This window comes from Prenolepis imparis, unplaced genomic scaffold (assembly GCF_030444845.1).
Source record: "Prenolepis imparis isolate NDT839.2.m4 unplaced genomic scaffold, iyPreImpa1.0 SCAF_3, whole genome shotgun sequence".
NCBI lineage: Eukaryota > Metazoa > Arthropoda > Insecta > Hymenoptera > Formicidae > Prenolepis > Prenolepis imparis.
In genome coordinates, this window is record NW_028141161.1 from 19,871,719 (window position 1) to 19,899,099 (window position 27,381).

Genomic DNA, 27,381 nt, shown 5'->3' on the forward strand with positions numbered 1-27,381 from the left:
GTTTTCTGAAAGAGATTTGCGTTATATGTAACTGTCGTGTATTGTTTTTTTTTTTTTTTTTTTCTTATGCAAGGAAATGCTCTTGATATTACTAATAATAACATATAAAAATATTCATATAAAAATCATATACATTTTTTATTAGAGATATTCTAAAATAAATATTAATTATTGTAGTGTGAAAAAAATATTGATTATTCAGCATCACTTGTCTAATTCGTTATCGGATTATATCAAAATCCAATGTTTAAAACGAATATTTATTGTCAAAATTCTGTTCTTTTAATTTAAGTAATTTTAATTAAAAAATGCGGAATATATACAAGATGTTGAACCCATACGTTTAAAATAAAATCAATAACTAATTTAGTAAAAAAAAAACAAAAAAAAAAAGGCAAGTGAGCCCAGTAACACGAAGGGTTCGCGACAATCTCGCGTCGGTACTGTGTCAGCACGCACACAAAGGAGCAAGGAGAGGGAGGAGGGAGCCGCGCTTGCATTTGCGGGCGTGGGCGCCTATTCCCCTCTCTGTCTCTCTCGCTGTCAGCCCCGGTGCAAAACTAGCCCGGCTGCGAGTAATTTTCGTCGTTGGTGAATCGTCATCGAGTGGCTTTTCCCCCCGGTAGAAGCCAAAATAGCCCCGCCATCTCTCGACGACGAGGATCTCCGCGTCACGTATCGACTCCGCTCTCGTCGCGGCGATTAGTGGCGAGGCTGCCTTTAAATGGACGAGCGGTAGTGAACGTGCACGACGACGGTGACAAGAAGGAAGGCTACAATCACGACGGCGGCGGGAAGCGGAAGGCGGAAAAAGGGCCCCGAGAAGCGCTCGAGGCTACCATCGGGAATATGGATCCTTCACCCCCGTGAGCTGCGTCATCGGCGGGAGATCGTGATACCCGGACGGCGGAACCTGCAAACACCGGTGAGTGTCGAAAGATATCTAGTCGGGAAAGAACTGCACGCGGGGGCGGCGCAGGGTTGATAGAGGTAGAGGTTGCACAGTAGGCAGGAGGGAAATGAACGCAGAGAGGAGGGTTAAGATCGCTAGAGAGGGAGAGATCGAAAGGCCTATGGTCTGTCGCCATGGTGATTCCGCACAGCATCGCCCTATCGCGTGGACCCCTTATCCCTGCGACCCTCGTTCTTCTTTTGTCCCGTCGAAGCCGTTATTAGGAGACTCGGTTGTGCTCGGTGGATAGAGCAGTCGTCTGGCAATCGGGAGGAATCGGTGGACTTGACTTTTGCAGGTTTTTTTTTTTTTTTTTTTTTAATTTCAGTCTGATTTATAGTATCCCCCTTATACGATAAGAACAAAATTCGTGGAAATTCGTCGTCTCGTCATAAGTGTTTTATATATAAAGATTCGAAGAGGGCAAACAATTTCAAGTATTTGAATTTTATAAAATGTAACATATGTCAGAGATTTAATTACTGATAAGTAATGTATTGTCGCTTAGACTGATATGGTTAATTTCTTTTTCTTATATCTACGATATCAATGAGCAATGTATCATTTATCAATCCATGTTCGCACATGATATGATTGTTTATATTTATATATCATATCGTGCATATGAAAGTGTTTAGTAGATTATTTGAACAATTCTAATTGGATATAATTTTCACTCATAATAAAACTCAATTCGTTTTTTATTTACTTATCTTTTAGGATTTTTAATGAAATTTTTCTATATATCTCACACAGAAGGATTTTATTCATAAAATATTCGTTTCATCATTTTATTTCAAAGTTCTTCCGGTAGTCGAACTATGAGATAAAACTTTAATATTGGCATTGATTTTTGGAGTCGTGAATGTATATATTATACACATGTATATAATATATTCACGATTCGAAAAATCAGTGCCAATATTAAAGTTTTATCTCATATAGTTTGACTATTGATTACCAGAAGAACTTGGATGTGAAACGAATATCTTGTGAATAAAATCCTTTTGTGAGATAGAAAAATTAACATTAAAAATTCTAAAAAATAAATAAATAAAAAACGAATTGAGTTTTATTATGAGTCGACTATTATTCACAACTTTATTCAGCGTTTCATTGTCTCGCGAATATTTAATTCGAATTTCTAAATAAACATTTTCGAACGAATATATTTAATTCAGTGAATGAATATATATACCAGGTGTCCCATTTTAAAAGACCCACTCAAATATCTCATTGTCAGAAACACTGTGTTAAATCGAAAAATGTTTCCTACAAAAGTTGTAGGGTTTCGAGGGGGACATAACATAGTAATATTCATTTGACCTTGGGCGGCGTCTCCAAGGTTAGTGAAGGTTAACCTTAAGTAAAGGTGAGAATGAATTTTGAAGAAAATAAAAAAATGCTTCAGATAAAAGTTGTTCAAATTAATTAGTAGAAAAAGATGTTATAATAAAAAATATGGGTTTCCATTTAAAAAATTTATTCTCACCTTCACTTGACCTTGGAGACGCCGCCCAAGGTCATATGAATATTACTATGTTATGTCCCCCTCGAAACCCTACAACTTTTGTAGGAAACATTTTTTGATTTAACGCAGTGTTTCTGAGATATTTGAGTGGGTCCTTTAAAATGGGACACCCGGTATATATGTCAAATTTGTACTAATACTGATACTTGACTCTATATCTGTCTATGTTATGAATTTTGTGATATTTTTGCTATTATATCTATGGACGATGGAAGTTTGATGCAACTGCACAAGCTCTCGCTTTAAGGGCCTCGAGATGTCAAGTATAAGTACTCTTTATAGAATTTTCCACAACGAGATTAGGTAATATATAGCACGTGGCTCTCCGATATCAAGAGATGATAGACTGCGTATAAAATACGGGCTCGGCGAGCTAAAAATATTAAAGATAATTCGAGATTTCTCGAGGAGATCGCTGAAAGTGCGCGATAACTCGTTAGATTATCTAATTAAATGATTCAACTCGATTCCCAATATGGGTCGTTCGCTTCATCGATGCTAAATTTATGTTTAAGACATTCTGAAGTAAGAATAAAGAGATTTTTGAATGCAATGCATTGATGTAGGAAGAATTGTTGAATATTAATATATATTTATATTATTATATTTTTTTTATATCTAGATAATATTTATAAAGATATTATATTCATTATTTAGATTTATTAATATAGAGATAATAAATATATTCATAAATATACACACATATGTGTATATATATATATATATATATATAATTTCTATATTAATTATATATAATGAATATATCTTTATAAATATTATATAGATATAAAAAATATATATATAAAATTAGATATCTTATTGATTTTTATTAGCAATATAATAATAATTATTATTATTAAAATATTTTTCTGATAGTACTTCTTGTCATCTCCATCTTTTAGGCACTTTTTAAAATAAATTTGAATAAAATTACACGCATAATTCCCAGCTACAGAATAATGCTTTGTATATTAACATCGATTAATATCTATACCGCCGCGGTTTATATATCTAAGGTTAACATGTCGCTAGATAATCAACAGTAATTAGTTCTATTGCGGCTTCACAACGTATCGTGTACAGACCAATTTAGCAACCCGGTCAGTTTAAAGCTCCTTAATTAATAAATTACTCGTAACGTCTCGCGCGATGCTTTCCATTAAGAAAAGATCGAGGTGAGGATGTTTATACTATTTACTTGATGTTTTTTATGCCTGCTATTTACTTGACATTTTTAGCAAAAATTTCGAAAGGATATTGAAAAACCGAAACAGAAAAAAAAACAATTTGTATTTTATTCTTTTATATGTTACATAGTACACTCTGAAAAAAAAATTATTAACTTGACTAAACCGTTGAACTAAATTACTATTTTGTTAATTAAACATATATATTAGTATTTCAGTCAAATACACGTTTGTTAGATTTAATGTTATATTTAATTTAAATATTTTTATATGTTCAGTTAATAAAATATTATTTAGTTGAACGGTTTAGTCAAGTTAACATTTTTTTCAGTGTAATTTTATGTATCTTAAAAATTCGTAATCGGTAATCTCGGAAATTTTTTTTAGATACCGACAATGAGTGTTTCGCATAAAAGTTCGCGAAGAACATTTTTCTCCTTGTTATAATCAGAAGATATTACATCTCTGCACTCTTGAAAAATCAAATCAGAAACAATTTAAAAGATAATAGCAAAATTGCTGGGTTTTGTTTTTTAAGAGAGGATAAATAGTATATTAAATAATATAATTACGTTTTTTAATACGTGCTTTAAACAAAATCTGTAGATTACGCGGAAAAAATTAAAAAAAGAATGTTTGGTAAAGAAATGGATTAATTTTTTCTTTTTCGAAGCGCTGTCGATCGAGATTTTAAATGTCATACATTGTTTTATGCAACTATCTAATCTTCTCATATTTTCTCGCGTAATCTCTTTCTCGAACCAATCGCTGACAACAATCTGAACAATATTGATGCAACCGCGATCCATATTCTCTATAGACTATCTTTTCCGGGTAATATGATTTTTTTTCTAATATATATTTAATAATATTATAATATAATTTTATTATATTATAATTAATATTTTATATTGATATTATTTATATTATATATTTCATTTTATATTTATAATTATTTATAAATATATATTAATTAATTTCATATTTATATTAATATTTTATTATATAATTTTGTTATTTATATTATTTCTATAATGTTGATAAAATAACCATCGGGACATTATATATATATAGCATATTTGTTATTATTCTATGCACGCGAATGCGCGTATCTATATACACCAGATTTTTTAATGTATATCGATATACAGCTATTTTGCATATAAATTATATAAATTAACGTTTACATAATACATGACATTTTAATTGCTTATTATTATTCGTAAGCGATTCAATCATGCGAGCAGATTATTCCGCGCCTATTACTGCGCAGGCGCGAATGAGAGAGAAAGACGTCCCAGATATATCTTCTCTCTTTTTTTATTCTTATTATTTTTTTTTAAATCTCGTCTCGCTACCGAAGCATACGAGTGTCTATTCCTACTACGTCTATGGTCTATTCTTATTCTATATCCGTATTCTCAGCTGTCTTCCTTTTTTTTCCACGAGAGGATTACCCAGAGAAAGTTGGCGTTCCTCGCGCACATAAGCCAGGCTTTCGTCGGATGACGGCGATTATCGACAGCTCGCGCGCCCTGGTGACGGCTTCGAGCGTTAATCGGCGCTGCGTGAAAAGCCGCAGTGTCGCGTGTCCGTTCGGGCCGCTCTCCTCCTCTGTCCTTGTCCGTACGCGAGTCGTCCGCGAAACGTCCCGTTCGTCAAAAGTGTCTCTCGCGTGTGTCTCTCGGCTTCGTCGTCCGGAGGATCCTTCCCTCGGCTCTTCCCTCGTCGAATGGATCTCGCGAGGGTCCCGCGCGAAATCGCGTGATATACTATACTGTAGCGCCGACGAGACAAGCGCGTTCCGATACGAAGTGAAGGAGCGAGCGGTGCGGTAACTCGCGCGAGCAATGGCGCGATCGCCACGCGCCGCGGAATCCACGTCGACGACGACGACGACGACGAGATGATACGTCGGCTCTCTGTACCCGTTCCTCGTGACAGTTGGTGGTGTTTACACGTGAGGATCTGGTGACTGGATGACCGGCACGACGTGTAGCGAGCAGCTCGACCAAGCACGGACGCGAGCCGCGTCGTGAGCCGCCATGAGACGCATCAGCGGTAAGCCGTCGTCACGAGCTTTTACTCGCGTCTATATGTGTGTGTATGTATATATGTATGTATGTGTCACTCTCTCGGATCCTTTCCTCGCTTTTTCCGCTTCGCGAACGGGAGAGTCGCGTCCTCGTAACTCGCTGACAACGCTGGTCGTTCTTGGTACTTATCTCTGGCTGCTCCTCTCTTCGTTTACGTTACTCTATCTTGTGTATGTATGTATGTATGTATGTATGTACGTACAGGGGTTCGCTTTGTGTACGCGTGCATATGTGTACGTACACGATACCGCTCCGAGGCGAGATGCATTTTTATTCCGCTAATTGGTTCCGTGTACAGTCGATGTCAATCGGTCATGGGATTTTTTTTTTTTTTTGTTTAGCGGATAATTTGCGCGGAATTTACTTCGTCGAAACATTTTGTGAATAGATTTATTATAATATATTTTAATAATTATATCGTTATCTTTCATTTACGGAGAGAAATTTGTATCATGTAGGTCATTTATTATATATTAAGTAAAAAATGACATCAATCGAATAACAAATTTAAATTGTGCTATTTCACTTTGCTCACTAGTACTTTGGCCTTTGTTTTCGCGAATGTCTGTATGATTAATCAAATGCTTATTAATGTCATTGTGCGTAATCGACATTTGCCACGTGACTTTTCTTATGAGATAGTGTGCAGAGATGAGCTACCTTTGTTTAAAGAGAAAAAAAAAAAAAAAACAAAGTCTTTATTTCAATTACTTTTTTTACACTTTTTTAAAATCTCGCGACGCCAAGTATTTCGAAATATACAGTAATTCGACGCGAAAAGCAAGCTTGATACAAGCACATGATAAGACGCGATGATAAGGTCTGACAGATCGCGAAACTCGAGGTCTGAAGAAACACATAAAGAGAGGAGAAGGACAAAATCTTTCTCCGTCTTTATATATAACGAAAGACGAGTGAGAGAGAGAGAGAGAGATTCTGTTCTTATTTTCTTTCCTTTTTTACTTTGACTTCATCACTAAAGTATGGCAGCCGTTCGATACATTTCTATATCTATGATGCATCGATAGTCTCGAATCTCTCTACTTTTTTAATAACAATATTTTGCTCGCATTGTTGTTTAAACGTTTTATCTGGAACGGGCGATATAGTTGATATTTAAGAAATTTGCCACGAGTAGCGGCAACTTTAACAACTAATTTTACAAATATCATTGTATGGGTGCCATTTAATCTCTCTTTCTCTCTACAAGTGACAATGGGAAACTGACGGCGGGGTAGAGTCGAATCAAACCAGACTAAAGTCGAGCAAAATTCCCCGCTATCGTTCATTTAGCTTTAGTAAAGTTCTCAGCGGTCCTTGTTGACGTCGTAAATTAAAACGGATCCGCGACGTCGTAAACCTGTTTTTGTAAGTAATGAATGACATCATTTGCTTATATATTGCCAGACGGGGAAAAAGATTTTTTACGCAACGGAGAGTTGGAGTTTTTCGTAAAAATAAACAAACTAAAATAAATATAAAATGTATACATTTTCTCTCTATATATGTGTGTGTATTTCTATCTCTAAGAGAATTGTAAAGAGACAACTTACATTAAGGCTCCTGGCTCCTTTCCGACCATGTCGAAATCGTGACGTCAGAGGCGAGAAAACACACGCTAAAATTTCTTAGATGCCATTTCGAAATAAAAAAATTTGTCGATGAAACAGCACTTCAGATGGCTTTAGCACACTCTTAAAAAACCCCCGAAAACTATCCTTTCCCCTTTATAATCAATCAACAGCTGTAAAATGTAATATTATAAAGCCCAGTCCATCTGGTCTTTGCACATGCGCAGTCATTCCGCATGTCAAAGTCTGATATCTCGATCATTTTACAGATGTTGATTGATTATAAAGGGAAAAGGATAGTTTTCGGGGGTTTTTAAGAGTGTGCTAAAGCCATCTGAAGTGCTGTTTAATCGAAATATCTTTTCATTAAAAAATGGCATCTAAGAATTTTCAGCATGTGCTTTCTCGCCTCTGACGTCACAATCCAATATGGCCGCGGTGAGCACCCAGGAGCCTAAGCTTCTTCGAAGTTATTCAAAGGTTTGATCAAATGTTTCAAAAATTCCATTATAAATTTTTCATGTAACGAAAAGGAGGGAGAGAGAAAAGAGTTATGTAAAAAGAGATTCCTACACACAGGGAATTTTCTCTTAGAATTTACCCTGAAAATCATGGTAATCGTGGAACAATATGGCACATGAAAAGAATTTTATGAGAATTTTTCTGATTAATATTTATCACAATAAAAAATAATATCTATCACGATAAAATATAAAATTTGATTAATTTTACTAAAAGTATAGTAAAATTTACTAAAAGTATGATAAAATTAATCAAACATATTTTTAAAATTCTTTTTATACCATATTGTTCCACGATTACCATGATTTTCAGGGTAAATTCTAAGAGAAAATTCTCTCGGTATATAGTCTGTACATTATTGTTATATAACTAAAATTGCCTTAAACTTAAACATATTATATTTATTCGTTTTTATTTTGAGTAGGTTTAAAGCGCGATTAATTTGTACACTTCCAGAAACATACACTACATTTTAATTGTCTTATTAATTTGAAGAGAGAGAAAAAATTGGAATTAGATTTATTTAAATACAGTTATGTAATTGCAACGGCTAGATTCGTCTATGTAGCTTCTTTATGCTTAATCAATCTATGCAGTACAAAATCAGCGATTTCGAGATGTACGAGTGCACTTGGATTGTGCACCTACCGCAGAATTGGGTAAAATCGTTGATGAACTCGGCAGGTTTACAACTCACGTTCGCCGGAATATAGGAAAAAAAACTGTCGACTCTCCAATCATTATTCTATTCGCAGAAAGTATCAGTGTGCCACTTTTTCTATTTCAATTGTCTTCTAATTTGAATTTAAAAAAAGTATATTTTTCCAAAAAGTTTCTATATATTTTCTAGACCTGTCATTAACGTAATCTAAAAAGAATGACATTATATGAGAGAAATATATGAAGAAAATCAAAAATATGCTATGAATTTTATATACTACAGTCTTTTGTTCTCGTATCCAACAATTTTCAGAAAAATATGGTAGGATTGTTTTCTTTCAATAAAATATAACAATTATATAATGCTTCTTACAAAGTTGTGAGACCTTTTTCTCTATATAATGCACACACAAATATATTTATATAATATATAAATATATTATATAAATATAAAGAGTATCTTTCTCTCTCTCGCCTCTGTTGTCGGTTCTTCTTCAAACGTTACGTGTTTTTTTTCGGTATCAACATCTGGTACTTGCGATAAAAATTACACGCTATTTCGAGGACGTATACGACTCTTATACTATAAGAATTCTTTCTCGGCTCTTTCTTTCTCTCTCTTGTACACGCGCGCTCTCTCTCTCTTTCTCTTTCTTTCTCTTTCTTTCTCTAAGGGATAGCGTTCGATCCGTATTCATCGTATCAGACGTACGCGGGCGGATAGAAGAGGGAGAGATTGAAAGCAAAAAAGAGATCAGAACTGTAGGTAGGTGCACCTCTATCTAAGTTCGTCTACCCACGCTTACGAAAGTTCTCCGGAACTCGAAACGAGTCAATTCGACGAGAGAGGCTTTTTCTTTATTTTTTTTTCTTTCTTTTTTTTTTTTTTACTCTATGTGACTCCGATATTCCGATATATCTGATTTGTAACTCGCAAATTTCGCGGTGAGTGAGGAATGGAAACGAGTTCGTATTCCGCGACGAAAAAAAAAACAAAAAAAAACGCGATGCATGAAATACGATGGAAATACGTATGATTTCTGCCTTGCATTGTCAAAATTGTTTCTCAAGGTGATATGTATTTAGCAATATATTTCGAAGTAAAACGTTTTATTTTTGTAAAATTGTGTTTCACTACAAGAGAAACAGAGAGAGAAAGAGATGAGATTTTCTTTTAAATTAAATCAATTTTTTATTATGATGCAGTTATTAATTATTTCAATCGTGATTCGCGATTTTTCGCCCTCCTCTTTTCTCGAGTGATAAATTTTCTCGCATCAAAATTGCATACTATATTTTATTTGTAACTGCAAAAACTTTCTACATCGAAAGTTCTTATTACGTTCTCTCCGCTTTAAGTTTACCGTCACGATCGTAGCGTATATTTGGAATTCTTGAAACTGCGAATTTCACATTTACTTCATACCACAATGTATACATATATGACCTCGATCTGCTAAATTCCATTGGCGCAACCTTGAAATGCATTAATTCTTTGTTCAATTCATAGAATGAAGTTAACATGAAAGACAACATAAATATCATTGCAACGCAAAGCGTTTCTATTTCCTTTGTGTATTTCCGATATGTAATTCGGAACTCGATTTTGGGGAATTTGCACCAACATTTGCCCAATTTCATGCATTTCGCATTGTGGGCGATGTAATAAAATTTTTTTATTATTAACATATATTTGTTAAATTTAGGATTATGTTAATTTAGAATTATAATGATTCGTATCCAACTAATATTCAAAATAGATGCGTATATAATTAAGGATTATTATTGCCCATATCTATTTTATGAAATTCCGTGTAAATTACATTTTTATAAAATTAAAATTTTATCTTTGTTCCACTTTTACAGTTCGAAAAAATTATCGTTGAATTTATTGGCTATTAAGGCTCCTGCATACTCGATTGCCAAGTCCGTAAAATTTGTACGACAGCGCCACATTTGGCAAAACTATTAACTATTAAGCGTGAAAATGACATAAATTATTCTTGCGACTTACAGTGTCATTTATCATTTTAGTGCAGTGTTTCTATTTTTAAAGTAATTGTTATAGTGTTAAAATATACCGAAGACTCTCATTTTGTTATAATTTAATATGTGAAAGCAAATATTTATTTCATTTCGATACCTGTCAAACAGCTGGTTTTCGTCCTTAATTAGGCTCAATTCAATTCGACATATACAATGTTATTTATTGCTTACCCAAACAAAAGGAGAGTTTTCGGTATATTTTACAAGTCGGTTCTATCGGTTACAAACCCTATTTTATTGAAAAACATTTTTATTTTAGCGTAAGTCGCGAAATTTTTATGGTATATATTTTCTCGCTTCTGACGTCATCAATTCAAGATGGCTGCAGTGAGTATGCAGGAGCCTTAAATGTGACGAGAAATTATTATAATTAAATATAATTATGTTATTTTATTTATAATATAATTGTTTGATTTACCGAGATCCAGTTCTTTTATATAAGACGCTATTATTTTTATTGAAAATTATGCTGATGTTTTTCTCGAAAGAAAAATGTCTTTGAGAATTATGTCGCGCGCAAACTGATTATAGCCATCGGTTATTTAAAAATAAAAATGCTGTACATTTTTTACACGCAATGACACGTACTAATATTAAAGTTTTAATTCTAATCAAACGCCGAAGGGAAATCAGTGTACGATAATACATGATTATTGCTTCGTTTTTCTTCTTCTTTGCTTTTCTTTTTTTTTTTTCTTTTTTTTTACCAAGGTAACGATATTCTCGTTGACACACTTTTCCGGCGAGAATGTTATCGGTAATGCTCCTATTCGCAATTATTCGCTGGATCGCCTAATTATCGATCTGGGTCTGTCAGTGTTATCTCCTGCCCCGAATGTATCGAATTACCATACAATCTTCTTAACACTTTTGTTTCCCGTATTCTTAATCGTTTTCCGCGGCTCCTTCATATTTTATATTTGCTACGTGATTATGTAAAGTAGATAACGAAAGACAAAGTACATCATGCGTATCTATATACGATCTCGATGCAATGATACTTTCATTTTGCGCATGTACGTATTTGAACAAAAACGAAGATTGTGAGATAAAGTGTTAAAAATAAAGAGGATGTTTGGTTACGATCAAAGAATACGATTATATCATTTTTGACATGATTTTTTTAATCGTGCCAAAAATAAAAGTCGATTATGGAGGACTTATTTTAATTCTCGTGTTATGTGGATATTGAAGATAGTATCTCCTATAGTATCTTGTTTTTTGACGATAATTCTTTCCGTGCTACCTCTCTCTCTCTCTCTCAACAGCGATACAAGAAGCGATAAAATAAAAGATAAAAATATTAGCAATACAAAACGATCAAATTATCGATCATAATTGCAGAGCAAGGCAACTTGTTTCTACTCGTCCTTGACGAGGATCCACTTAAGCGATCGTCCACCCCGATGCATTATGCAGATTACACGGGCCGGTCGTAGATTGCTGCACATATTTTTTTATCTCCTTTTCTCGTTCGCTCTCAGATGTCCAGCATCCTTAAAGCCGCGTTCACAATAACAATTGTTTATCACAATCGCTACACTAATGGTATGGTTATCTACACGGAAAGAATTTTCTTTTAGAATTTACCCTAAAAATCATGGTAATCGTGGGACAATATGCTATGGAAAGAATTTTATGAGAATTTCTCTGATTAATATTTATCACAATAAAAATAATATTTTTACAATAAAATATAAAACATGTTTGATTAATTTTATTAAACTGCATAGTAAAATTAATCAAACATGTATTATATTTTAACGTGTAGATATTATTATTTTTATTGTATAATAAATATGAATCAGAGAAATTCTCATAAAATTCTTTCCATACCATATTGTCCCACGATTTACCATGATTTTCAGGGTAAATTCTAAGAGAAAATTCTCTGTGTATGAACTCGGTAAAACTCTATATTTGTCGGATTAATTAAATTCGACTTGATATAAAATCCGTCTGATGCAATATTAATTGAGAAATAAATTAGTTTTCATTTCCTAAACGTTTCGATACACAGAATAATCTTTAATATTCTTTAACGAAAAAATAGACAAGTTATAGTACTTTAATAATTTATAATGTAGTTTATATTGATATATATCTCGACATTAATATAAATATAATAAATAATATATCATCAGATTTTAATCTCGCACACACGTAATATATAATTTTTCTTTGCATTTTTATATATAGTTTTATTATAATTTATATTATATTTATAGCACTCAATTAAACTAGAATATATATATATCTATATTTAAGCCAGCCGAAAAAAATCTGATCTTTGTAAATCTGACAAATAAAAACATTAACAAAAGTGCAATATGTAATACACACAACTCAAGATTACATAATTAGTTTGTCGTAAACTTCTTATGAACCATAATAAAAATGTATAACAAAAGTGAAAGATATCTTTATTTTTAAATAAAAATATTTTAAAACTTATCTTATACAAAAAAATCTATTTAAAAAGATAATTTTTATTCTCTTGTCAGCTTCTCAAAATGAAACAAATAAAATTTTAAGAGACATAATTATTAAAATAATATTTCGGGTAATTGCGATACACGAATCATCTTGTATATACATAGGATGTTCAAAAAATAAGTGAAAAAAACTTATACGAAGAACATTTTTATTATAATTAATTTCAAAGTGTACACAGAGAGAATTTCCTCTTAGAATTTACCCTGAAAATCATGGTAATCGTGGAACAATATGGTATGGAAAGAATTTTATGACAATTTCTCTGATTAATATTTATCACAATAAAATAATATCTATTACAATAAAATATAAAATATGTTTGATCAATTTTACTATGCAGTTTAGTATGGTTTATATTTTATTGTGCTAGATATTATTATTTTTATTGTCCCACATTCATATTGTCTCACGATTACCATGATTTTCAGGGTAAATTCCAAGAGAAAATTCTCTCAGTGTAGATTTACGTTATTAAGAATTAAAACTTGCCATTTGCGATTCTTATCTTCACTTCTCTCACATCTTACTTCCATATCTATACATTTCCTCACTCTCGAACGGAACATTCCTCGAGCTCCCGTAATCGGAGTCGCACCAACGCGCGTTCTAAAAAGGAAACATTTAAATCGTATCGACGACAGCCTTTATTAATGGGGAGGGGAAAAAAATGCTTCGTTTCTTACGGATCCGTGAACCACCGCGTACTATTACTTGTCGTCTCGCGAGATGACTGTCAGCCGGTCACTCGATCAATGAAATCTCGTCGTTCCTCTCTCTCTCTCTCTCTCTCTTTGCCTTGTGCAGGGAGTAAAATATATTATTAAGTCCTCTCTTACGAGACGGCCCTCATCGTTCCCTCAATATTTCCATATGTTGCGCCGATTTGCGTGCCGCGCTTTTCAAAAGCTACCTACGCGTAGCCTAGCAGGGCCGGCCCACGCCGGCTTCTGGAACCCGTTCACCCACCTTTCGACCTCGCCCATTCGCCACCACCAACGTGCCGTTTCACTGACACCGTATACGCGCCTGCGCTTATCTTAAAACCGCATTTTCTGACAGTTCCGAATAGGAACTGTCACTGTGCTTCCCTTCGGCGAGATGGTTGGCTATCCGATTCATTGAACAGTATCGTGTCTTTCCTCAAGTATTCACAGAACAGATTTATTTGCCAAGTGCTTGGCTATTCCATCGAAAAGTAATTAATTCAATCGACATTTACGTCAATTGTACAGAATTGTCATTGAATTTTTAGGCACTCTCTGAGTAATCGGGTATTTTTCTTGTGTCTTCTGCGTTTGAATGATTGATAAGCATTATTTTAACATTAATTAATCAATGAGAAGATACAGTTAATTAGGATCTAATCTATCGCGTGCAGTGTATATTATAGTGATTATGTAATAATGACATAAAAAAATGCGTGATCAACATGAAATCTGTAACCTGATTCGATCGATATTCTTTTCCGGTGACAAATTAGTGTATATAAATAAATAAATGAATAATTGATACATATGTAAGTTAAATATTTTGAAGAAAAATTTCTTCCCTCGATAATATAATCTCCCGGACGTTGCGAATGCGACTGAAACGATATCCACGTACATTCCGTACTTATCACAGATATGATAAGCGCAATCGCGGAGAGACATGTAAACGGTAGCAATGTTGTTCGACGATCCGTGTCCATCGATAAATCGTCATCGTGACTAATCCAAATCGTGGAAGAAGAAAATCACGTCTATGTTTGGAAAGGATCGAAACAGGTTGTGATATGGTGTAAATGGCGATCACCGCCGTAGCTAGCTGCCTGGGTCCCCCGCCCTTGCCACCCGGGAAGCGATCCCTGCAAAAGGGCCCCTCCGCGAGAAAATTGTCGTCCACCTACAAGAGCTTCCGCGACCCTGCCGTGGAGGCTTGGCTCCTCCATGGGGCACCGGAAGATCCGGGTCCGCGCGAGAAGATCGCCGGCCTCGTTAACCAAGGAGGAGCAGGCCTGTTGAGAAGCTGCTCCGAGGGCAATTTGCGCGCGCGTGAACCGACAACAACCTCGCTGCCGAGCAATACGCCCCTGGACAAATGCATCAAGGCAATTTACGGCAGTTGGAAAAATCTCTTGTACCGTAAGTGCGCGCAGATATCGTGCCGGGATGTAACCACAAACGGGAGGGAATATCGATTAAGAACGAGAAATTTACAATTTGGAGCGAAGAGAAAATTCTCGCTGCTCTTACTTGGATATCTGGGATATCTTGGAGAGAAAGAGAGATTTGTAGATATTGAAGATTTAATGATTTCTCTCTTTAACAAGAATACGTCGTTTCCTTAAAATAATAAGTTATTATTTTTATTTTATTCTTCTTATTTCTAATATTATATGTCGGTCACACCCACACATTTTTATCGCGATTGAACATGTGAGTGGGAACATTGATACTTTTATCGGTCATCGAGCGTATTGATGTTTTGCTGCTCGATATATTTATAATTAGAGTTTCGCTGGTGAATTACGCCTCCTTCGGTTATCGCCCAACTGCAACTTTCACACAGTAAGCACATTGTGAGTTGTGCATTCCGCGCTCGCAGAAGTATCGATCGCAGAAGCGATCTGAAAACTAGCATGTATGCTAATAGTACACAGACAGAATTTTCTCTTAGAATTTACCCTGAAAAATCATAATAATCGTGGGACACAATATGGTATAGAAAGAATTTTATAAGAATTTCTTTGATTATTAATATCACAATAAAAATAATATCTATTACAATAAAATGTAAAATATGTTTGATTAATTTTACTATGCAGTTTAGTTGAGAGAAAATTCTCTCCGAGTATGTATCTGCAAAGGAAACTCGATGGAGTCTGGATAAACACTTTTTTAAGGCTCCTGGCTCCTTTTCGACCATGTCGAAATCGTGACGTCAGAGGCGAGAAAACACACGCTAAAATTTCTTAAATGCCATTTCGAAATAAAAAAATATTTCGATGAAACAGCACTTCAGATGGCTTTAACACACTCTTAAAAAACCCCGAAAACTATCCTTTCCCCTTTATAATCAATCAACAGTTGTAAAATGTAATATTATGAAGCCCAGTCCGTCTGGTCTTTGCACATGCGCAGTCATTCCGCATGTCAAAGTCTGATATCTCGATCATTTTGCAGATGTTGATTGATTATAAAGGGAAAAGGATAGTTTTCGGGGGTTTTTAAGAGTGTGCTAAAGCCATCTGAAGTGCTGTTTAATCGAAATATCTTTTCATTAAAAAATGGCATCTAAGAATTTTCAGCGTGTGCTTTCTCGCCTCTGACGTCACAATCCAATATGGCCGCGGTGAGCACCCAGGAGCCTTAAATCGAGATAAGATAATTTCTTCTAAAAGAAATCACTTTATTATTTAAAATTATATTCATAATTTTTTTTTACATTTTATTCGTGTATCGTGTATATATGTCAAATTATGTAGAAATAGAAATATTTTACAGTCTTATAGTGTCTTATAGTGCGGATATCTTTTTCTTCTTTTTTCCTTTACTTGTCATTAATATTTCAGTCCTCAAATCGCGTGTAAAATAAAACAGGATGAATGAGATCGATTGGATGTCACGAATGAATGATTTCTTCTCATAGGAATAAATATCAGAAGGAAACCGAAGCTTCACGAACTCGAGGAGATTTTTTCGGTGTTTACGTGGTTAGGATGCTTACGTAACGAATTGACACATCCTGCAGACTGTGTGACACCTCTCTTCTCATTCGTTTTAACTCTGTTTCTCTTTCTTCTTTCGTCTTTGGATAAGGCTAGTATCTTTTATATCTATACAAACTTTTTCGTTCATCTATAGTCGCGGAATGTTAAGAAAGAGCAATGTTAATCACTTTGCCAAACAACCCTGTCCTTCAGCTACTATGATGTATTCCGTCTATAATTTTACTAGAGACGACTCGTTTTACATGTTGTCTATATTTGAAGGATGCATTCAACTGATGGTGTGAAATATACCTATATGCCAATCGAGCAAAAATATTATATTTGTTTACTTGGCAAATATAAACACATAATATTAGATTCTATATTTATTAATTATTATTATGCAGTTGTTGAAATATAATACTTATTGATTACTTAAAATATTTGATTATGAGGTTATTCATTATTTGAATGTTTGTTTTATGAAATCGTCGGCATATATGAAGTTTCTATATTCGATTTTAAATTTATTTTATGCGATTTCAAATTTTTGAAGTGGTAAATTTTCTTTCAATTTATAGATAGTATAAAATACTTATAAAAAAATTAGATCGTTTCGATTATGAATTGATAATACATAATAATCAAGTACTTGGCATTAATTTTATATCTATTTTTGACAGTTAATTAGCATAGTATTTTATTTCAATTTTTATTTCTTGCATATACAATATAAAAAGAGAAAATTTGTCACAAATATTGCAATAATTTTGCAATTATTAGAAATCTTATTTATAGCTTATTTCAAGATACTTTCCTGCGATAATAATTTCATGATTTATAATTTTTTTTTTTTTTAGCAAAAATATGAGCTATCGCGCAGTATGTATTTATATATATGGATCATCGTAAATATTGTAGATGTTTGAAACTATAAATATTTTTGCATGTTTTACGCAAAGTAACTTACCTAACTATGATTATAGCAAGATTGTTGAATGTTGACGGATATTCCTTATATACCATTATTCTACCATCTAGATTTTAATTTTATTTTTATTTGTACATGATAGTTATTAATGATGCAATCGTAACAATTCTTAAACGAAACGTAAATTAAAAAGGTAAAAGAAAATTATACTAAATAACATTGAAAATAATTATTATAATTGAATTAAAACCCTGAAAACTTCTTACCAATAATTTATAAAATTAATTTTACAACTATATACATCCTCTTTATCAATAATTTATAAAATTAATTTTGTAACTATACATCCCGTTCGCCAGTAATGTATAAAATGAATTTTATAATTACATCTCGCGTTACCAGGATTTCTCGATGTTGCGATTTCAGCAAACAGAAATGTGCGTGCGTGTTGTGTAATTATGAGGCATAATTTATCAAATAAATTTCGCAAAAAAAAAAAAAGAAAAGGAAAGGAAAGAAAAACATCCTACACATCTCTTTCATTAATTTTCTTCATCGTAACCTCCACGCATATATTATAATATTATATATATTCAATCGATTAAAATGTTCCCTCTGCATATGTTACAGTTGGCGGTATGAGCCGGCCGTCCAAAGCCGTGACTCAAGCGAAGAAAGTAGCACCACCGGCTGTACCAGACGTGTTTCGACACTCGGGCTCCTCTTTTGGCTCGGCTGGATATGCTAGCAGCGAGGATAGCTGCTTCCTCCCCGGAAGCGGCCCCGGAGGTACGACGGATGATGGTTCCTACGGGATGCCATCTGGAAAAAGTCCGGGACCTATTTTTACCCATCCTGGCTTCGCCTTCCCGCCGGTGATCGGCAAATATGCCCACGCCGAAGATCAAGGTGCGAGTTACACGACGATGAAAGCGTATATTATTATGGATCGCGTGAAGCTTACTAGACCTAATCTTTATTGCGGAATTAAAGTACAAAAAAAAAAAAAAAAAAAAAGAAAACGTCAAGTAACAACGACAAACATTACGTGATCTATACCGCGGATTTTCTTGCGGTATAATTTTTCCTTCTCGAATTTGACTAACTTGTATTCCGATTAATCTAAAAATAATTTTGCCGTAGTGAGTAAAAACAGGAGTCTCGACAAAGTAAGGGCTGTGTACAATATATTTGAACTACACCTTATTCATTCTTGAGAACCCTACGTAGCAAAGTTATCTGCTATATTGAAAATAATCCTTTTTATCAACTGTATTTACCAATCTTACTTTAGCAAGGAGATATGATTAATTAATTTATTTTTTATTAAAATACTAAGAATTTGATTAAAGTAAGTGTTGAATGACCAGTTATCAATGACCCACACCAGTATTTGCACTGCATGACTTACTGGAGTGTCCTACATTATTGGATTGCATTCACGTCCTTCGAAATATGAGCATATATTCATGGTTGATGAGAACCAGTTTGTTGTTCAGTTTAAATTTATCATTTGTTATATTTTCGTACTAAAACGTTATGTATAGACTCTCCCCTATTTTTACGTTCCCTCTCATTCATTTTCTATTATTGTTGTACTATATCTGCTATCTATTTTTATTCACTATCGCAAGAATTGATTTGTTCGGTGTTCACTAAAATCGAATCTCTTGGCACCACTTTGTTTTTACTTTGTGAAATTTTGGGAACTTTTATTGTACATAATGTATTACCAAATTGATTGTAATTGCTTTTATTAAAGTACAATAAGTAACTTCAAAAAGTTTAAAGACTCGTTTAAAAAATGAAGATTTTTTTCTCAGTTTATTGTTTTTCTTTTACAATAGTATTTTTAAAATCATATCCTAATTTTTAAATGTTTGGAGATTGAAAAAGACAGAAACCTTAATGAAAAAAAAAAAAATGAGAAAATATGATTATATAATTAGCAAAGAGAATTATATTAACTCGAAAAGTATATATTAAAAATAATATAATTATAGAAGATCAATTATTTTTTTATATCACTTAGGTATTGATATGACCCAGAGTCCCGGCAGGGACAGTCCTGGTAGTTCTGGATCAGGTTCCGGTTCTAGACATTCTACGGCATCGCTGGATTCTGGAAGAGCGTCCGGATATCATTTGGGACCCAGAGGACCCGGTGCTCTTGCCTCATCTCCCAGATGCTCCATCAGTTCCCTCGGAAGTCATCCTGACCGACCGGCGGACCTCGATGTCGTCCATGCTTGGTTAACCGAACTCCAATTTGAGGAGTATTTCCCTTTGTTCGCTTCCGCAGGTTACGACCTTGCTACTATAACGCGCATGACACCAGAGGATCTCACAGCTATAGGTGAGTCCAAATATCGCAGTAGTAAGTCTGTTCATATCGCGACATTCTCTACATCTACTCTCTTTTACACGTTATATTACAGGTATTAAAAAACCCAATCATAGAAAGCGGCTAAAAGCGGAGATAGACAATTTGAATATAGGAGATGGATTGCCGGAACATGTACCCGGATCGTTGGAAGAGTGGCTGAGACTTCTTAGGCTCGAGGAATACCTTGGTGCTCTTCATCAGCAGGGCATGCGTTCTGTCGAGGACGTGACAACCCTTACTTGGGAGGACCTTGAGGACATTGGTATCGTACGCCTAGGACATCAAAAGAAATTATTACTGGCGATTAAGAGAGTTAAGGATATACGTGCCGGCAAGCGTATACAGCCGCTTGATCTTGCCCGTTTACCGCCACATCCTGGACACACGCAGGTGAGCCATATTCTCTTATCATCTTCGTATCATTAAATCCGTCGAGAAGTTGTAATCTCTCCTAATTAAACATTATATTGCAACGATTAAATTTTTGTTTTAGGACGTTGTTATTCAACGAGGTGGGCCTGATCTGCCATCGCCCGACGAGGATTGCTCGTCCCCTGTCCTCAGATCTTTTCAAAGAGGTGGGAGCGATACGACTTGCAGTGCTACTTGGAGAAGTATGTACGCGGTGCTTCCAGCTGATTATAGCACAGTCGGCCGTACCGGCTCCCGGGGAAAATCTTTGGAAAGCTTAGAAGACGCGCCTCTCGGTTATCCCCCGTCACCCGCTCCAACGTCGCATCCGCAACCCTTCGATTGGCGTCCACGCAGTTTCGAGGATGGCGATCTTACACCTACGAATGACGCTTCCGCTGTAGATACCGGTGGCGGCGGCGGTACTCTTCCACGACCAAGACATTGCCTCGTTCGCCCGCGGCCTGTAGCTAAGGTATTAATTCAATTAATTTGTACAATATATAGTCAAAATGTACATAAATGTTTGAGTCAGAGAGATTTATCTGCGCAAACTCGAATGGCTTATAAAAGTCACCATCGCGAGCTTTCTAGCATATATGTATATATTACATGTATGCGTATCTGTGATTTCAGGTCGCTGCAACGCCAGGACAATATAAATCTCTGCCAAGAGATTTGGATAACAAGTATCAATTAACTTACGGACTGGAGAGCAGTCCGCACCTTCCGAAACGATGTCCTCCGTCGCCCCCGAGACGGCAGAGTTCCAGAGACACAACTAGTTCTTCCATAGTAGGTGTAGGTACAGCGATCGGCGACGTCGTGATAGACTGTAGCGGACCGGTACCGACCGCTTCCTGCGACGATCATCACATTCATCAGCATCATCTTCAGCATCACCATTTGCTTCATCACCCACCGCCACCACCGCCGGCACCCACGCCTGCGCCTTCTACACCGTCGCAACTGAATCGACCGCCTTCCTCCATGTCACGTTCATGGGGTAGCGTCAGCGTGAACGTTAACGAGGAACACGAGCTAATCGCTACTCTCGCTCTGCAGCATCGCAATGGATCGGATGCTAGTTTTAAGGTACATTGATTCTTCAAGAACGAGTATTTTTAATATATATTTTTTTATTTTTTTATTTATTTTATTTTTTAAGTTTTAACATATATTTTCTTTGTTGTAGTGTGATTTTAGTATATTATATTGATGCTTTTTATTGCCTTTTTAGTGTCTCTAAATGTACGTATTATATATATTATGCAAAAAAATATGGAAATATTGTTTCACAAACTTTTAATGGATAATTTTTACAACATTATTTGCAACATGCGCATGTATAAACGTACTTTTTTATGTAATTACTGAGACATTGTCTTGAAATGTAATAATGTAACATTGAACATTTTTCATCCATGTAACATTTGTTATATATTTTATTTTTATGCTTGTACAGTCAAGTTCCAGTACAGAATCAGACTCATTGCCGTTTGCCAATGAGAATGCCGGCACGATAAAGCAACGGGCCGGCCGAGCGCAAGAATACGTACCGGGTGGACCGAACACCAGTATCGGCGGACACGTAATTAATCATCATTCCAGTGGCGAACCCGCGGACGTTCTCAATGACATTGGGAATATGCTTGCCAATCTCACGGATGAACTCGATGCGATGCTCGAAGAGGAGAAACGCCAGGGCCTCAACTCATAATTGTCACTGCCTTCGTTTTCTAATTGACCAGAGTTGCCATAAGGAACGTAAGCTTGGCTCCATTATCACTGATATGCGAGATAAGATATTTGTTTAGTGCAGGGTACGTGTTCGAACACGAGTAAATTCACATGCAATTTCACGAAAAGGAATCCATGAACGGACACGAATCGCGTCGAGAGATTTGAAAATCTCTTATCCTATAAGAATGTTAAAGACGAAGATATTTACCGACATATATAGACATATATTATACCTTTTTGTTGCATTTTATTTTGAGAGAAATGAGAGTGACATATTACATCGCTCTAAATCGAATAGTGACATTCGGTTTTGTACTGTACAGATAAATGCATATGTAAAACATATTTTCGTGATGATTTATACTTTGCTTCGATCATAGTTTCCTTCATCGTCTCTTCATTCGGGAGGGAAAAGCGCTTTACTTTTACGTGGAAACATATCGGAGAAAGTTCCAGCAAGTTTCCAGACGCAACTGTTTTACGATAATATCGCACAATCCTTAAGTGTTTTCTACTTCTTTTGAAGTAGTTGTAGTTTACATTTTTTGTTATTCCTTTTTTTTTTTTTTTTGTAATGGACAATATATTAGAAATGAGTGATAATGTAGAACATATCACTCTATTCTATCTGATAAATTAGCGCGAGTATCTTCAAGAAGATATACGAGATACTGATGGCAAAAGGGGAGAGGAATAAATTGTTTTAAGAGTACAGATATATTGAATGTATAATCATGATTTATACACAAGCATGTTGCGCAAACAATTTGGTAAAAGATACGTGCATCTTCCATATAAAACCATCTTACAATTTGTAACATGTAATTGTAACACGTACAAAAAGTCTGACCTCTTCTAAGAATTTGATTTTCGTCAATACATTCCAGCTGAGAGTTTTCCATTTCCGTCCTTCGTTAAATCAATATATAGTAGTCGAAATTTTTCATTCATAGCTTACTCAGTTATCAAAATAACGCAAATCATGTGTTTCACGTTTCATCGTCAAAATGAAACAACTTTGAATGTCAGAAAGAAAAATATTTATAGAAATTGTTGAATATAATGATGAAAAATAATAATTAACATTCTTGATTATAATGTAATATAATTTTTGAACAAGATTAGAAGACATAAACAAATGCCTTTTTTTTTTAAAGAGAGTTCTACAAGAAATACAAGCATCGCAAATAGGATTTCAAGGCAATATGGTTTAGTTCAGAAATATAAGTAATTGTATTGCTAATTAACATTTTGTATTTATTATCCGTACTAACGAATATAGAAATGTATTACATAACTTATTAATTGTATGATACGTCCAAATGTGCAAATAAAGCACTTGGAAAGTATTCATATGTATTAAATCAAAGTAAAATTGTAACTGCAGAGACACGTTTTCGAATGTCTTTGCTGTGTTCGAGGATCTGTGTTACTGGTATATTTTCAGATCTGGATGTAGTATTTTGCAAGAAATTTTTATAAGATACCTTATAATGTACGCGATATTGGGAATAATTGTACAAGAAACATTTTTTCATCTACCTTCGCAATAATAATGCTCTCGTAATAATGCAAACAGCAGAAATTTAAACTAAGAATTCTCCTCGAAACGACATAGCAGGAATCTTGTTGACTTTTAATATTTCAAGATAAGCTGAAAAAAATATTTTGTGCTATATAATTTTATTTAAGAATACTTATACCGATAAGTCGATAGTTACATGATACCGCTTTGATATGTATTATTAATACTCGTCGCGCGGAAAGTCTCTATTTCCATTTTAAACGATCACTTTACGTACCAATCTGAATGATTAATAATGCAAAAATGCATAGTTTACGATAAAATATATAATTATACCTCCTTTCCCCTATATGCGACACATTTTTAATCCTAAAGAGGGTCACGCGTTATTCATAATCGGATCCAATCGCGTTCCATTAGGTAAAGAACACAGAGCGTATATGGAATTTTAAGGTACACTTAAATTTAGAATTAATTGATGAAGAATAAAAGCTGCTGAATGCAGAGAACTAGAAGAGAGCGAGAAAGAGAGAAAGAAAAAAAAGAGAGATTTGTCTTGTTAATTACTATAGGTAATATAGTTGCAGTGCGTGTGTGCGTGCCTGCGTGTGCGTAGAACGCATAACATATACTTTATATAATATATACGTATGCGTATATACGGAGTGTCTTAAAAAGATTGGATATTTCTTTTAATAAATCACCAATTTCACTAATTTGTAATTATTTTTTTCTCGACAAAAATTAATTCAGGATTTATCGCAGAAACTCTTATAATTAAAAATAAAAGAGCTATTTTGATATATAAAATTTAATTTTGCAATTTGTAAAAATAATTTGAGATATTCAAATTCGAGTTGAATAACATGATTTTTTTCAAATATGTAATATTTTTAATCTTGCGTCACATTTTAAAAAAGATAATTTTTCAATAGATATTTATTATTTAATTCTATTCAATTTTTGACATAAGCTATGAATTAAAATTCTATGAAAGTAAACTCCATTTATGGAATTAATTGAAAAATATATTTTATTCGGTTTCTTGAAGTTTTCTAAGTAAAAATCGATTTTTAATTGACTAAAAGATGTCATTGAAAGGTCCGATCTTTTTAGGGTATCTGGACGTGTGCGTGTGTGTGTATTGCGTGTACGTATGTATATACATTTAATTAAGCAGTGAATTTAGGAGGGCATATTCCAGAAATGCCGCGCGCGAGCCTTTGAGCGAGATGGAATAAATCTGTTGTTTTTACAGATAAATAAACCGCACTCTAATCAGCCGCAATTGACTGACGCGAACGAGTTACGCACATTATAGATTTATATTGCCATTTGATACTTATAATACTATACAGTAACGCAAATCATTCGAATACGATTCTTATCTATCGATTTTGTACCGTCAAATCGTATAATATTGTACAAATATTATTCACATTTAACAGTAATTAATTATTTACGTCTTGATTTAGAGTTTAGTTTATTATATACTTTATTTCGAATATAAATGTTTTGAGTTTTGTTTACAACTTACGTCATAAGCGATATCAATAGAATGAATTATATCATCGTATATAATATATAATAGCAGAGTTGCCTGTTATATGTAATAGGAATTAGTTATTTTAAAAGCGGTGCAAATTAAGTCTTGGAAATTGTTAACAGGACCATATACATAGATATATATATATATATATATATATATAGATATACAATATATTACATTATTTTATTTAATGTCGCTACATCAAGCAACATCGATTTACATACATATAAATATCTCGTTTTATTCCTCTATTAAGCAATGTTATATTCAGATAACACAATATGTTCCAGCTGTCTTGTTAGTTTCAACATCCAACAGTTGATTTAAATATATAACATTTTGCAGATTTTTAATGTTACACGTGTTACGAGAGCAGTTGTAACAAAGTATAATGAGAGTTATTCGCAATTCGCTAAATAAATCGTGAGATTCATTACTTTCACACATATTGCGTTACAAATTACAGAGATCAATGTATTATCCGTAAAATGTATTTTATACGATGCCTTTTCGCTAGTAAAAAAAAAGGCATTATATAAACTCTCGCAAGAGTTAATTATTGTTATTTAAACTCATTGTATTAAATCCATTATATTCATATTACGATAGATTAACGCAAGACTTTTGCACTTTTGCATTTAACGCGGCAAATTTGCGAAAATTTGACGCCCTCGAGTACTGAAAGCGTTACATTTCTTTACGATAACGTCCTTCCATATACAACAACAAAAAATGTGATTTCCATTTTATTTTAAATAAACCTCTTCGCTTCCACATGGACATAAATTAATAGTCCTTCGATAGAGAAAAAGTTTGATAGAAAGGAGAAGAGAAAATATATAGAGCTTTTTTTTTACAATATTTTTTAATGTGTTTCAAGTATTTCAGCTAACATGAATTAAAAGTTTGGTTTACAGGCAGCTAATTGGCAATTCGTTGAATTACGTTTATTTCCATTACGATGTGCCACGCATACGAAAAAGCGTATTAATTAGTCATAATTTTTTGTACAAACGTATAGTGTCTCGCTCATAGCGAGCCCCAAAATGCCCGCCTAAATTGCATTCTACAACCCCCTTCTCCCCCCCCCCCTTTCATGTTGGCTTAAAATGCGCGCGTTAGATATGTTATTTGATTAAGAGCAAGGTGATTGATCTTTCAATAAAGCCAATGGACACACTTATTCAGCCATTCTCTCTCGATTCTTGCACGAATTATTTCCCCTATATCCGGTACAATTAAATAAGTAGAGGAAGAAAGAAAGAAAAAACGTATCCCATTTTAATACAGGAAGTATATCTATCCATGTCGATCGTAAAGAGGGAGAGAAGACATTCTAAGGGGATCGGAGAGATTTATAAGAGAACTCGCGCCTCTCGGCGAGTGGACGAGTCCACTTGTTAGTTAAATTCACCTTCCATTCCCTCTCTTTCTCCGTATCTATCTCCCCTGTCGTTCTTTACGTTCACCACTTCTCGTTCCTTCTCTTTTGCGCGACCACCCTTTTCTCGTGCGAGCGGAGAGTACAGTGGTGTCAGGCAGATAAAATCTCTAATTCTCTGGAAATCTCTTTTTACGAGAGACATATATATAGTAAAAATTTATGCATAAAATTATATTATTTTATTTATATAGATTTCATTTTATATACACATTTTATGTATATAAAATAAAATATATATATATATGTATATCCGATATATTTTTACTATATACTCAAATAAAGTTATAAGATAAAGAAATAGTAAAAACAATTTGAAAGTATAATTTAACAAAGTATATATACTTTGAAAAATATTTTGAATTGCAATATTGCATGTTTTATACACACTTGTGTATGTACGAAATGAAACAAAACCTATATAAATAGAATAGTATAATAATAATAAAAATTTAGAATAATATAATTTTATGCATAAATTAATTTATAAAAATGTCAAAAAAAAAATTACAAAAATACTTAAAATATTAAATTGTTTCCGATTTTTCAATACTGTGACTATATCGATTTACGAAAATCTTAATAGAATTTTTTTATCAGACAAAAATTTTAACATTTCTCCATCGCTCTCGGCACCATTGCG

The 27,381-nt window shown here is 34.0% G+C and overlaps 1 protein-coding gene and 1 long non-coding RNA gene across 5 annotated transcripts; one reads left to right on the forward strand and one right to left on the reverse strand.

Moving 5' to 3' along the window:
* The first annotated feature begins 307 nt into the window (after positions 1–307).
* Positions 308–26,480, forward strand: Ckn (CRK like proto-oncogene, adaptor protein). Of its 4 annotated transcripts, none has more exons than XM_083032878.1 (7): positions 308–925; positions 18,314–18,592; positions 19,716–20,039; positions 20,122–20,459; positions 20,563–20,955; positions 21,117–21,575; positions 21,946–26,480. In XM_083032878.1, the coding sequence occupies exons 2-7, from the start codon at positions 18,322–18,324 to the stop codon at positions 22,198–22,200; spliced, it is 2,040 nt and encodes a 679-aa protein (XP_082889004.1). In that variant the 5' UTR covers positions 308–925; positions 18,314–18,321; the 3' UTR covers positions 22,201–26,480. The 4 variants fall into 4 exon arrangements, with proteins under 4 accessions (XP_082889004.1, XP_082889003.1, XP_082889001.1 ...); XM_083032877.1 differs by lacking the exon at positions 308–925 and adding an exon at positions 4,891–5,731; XM_083032875.1 differs by lacking the exon at positions 308–925 and adding an exon at positions 14,715–15,184.
* Positions 10,982–14,649, reverse strand: LOC145933298 (uncharacterized). The gene is made up of 3 exons (XR_014424836.1): positions 13,745–14,649; positions 13,551–13,667; positions 10,982–12,123 (listed from the first exon to the last, which is right to left on the reverse strand). It is a non-coding gene; the product is annotated as an uncharacterized LOC145933298 (long non-coding RNA).
* Positions 26,481–27,381: the final 901 nt, after the last annotated feature.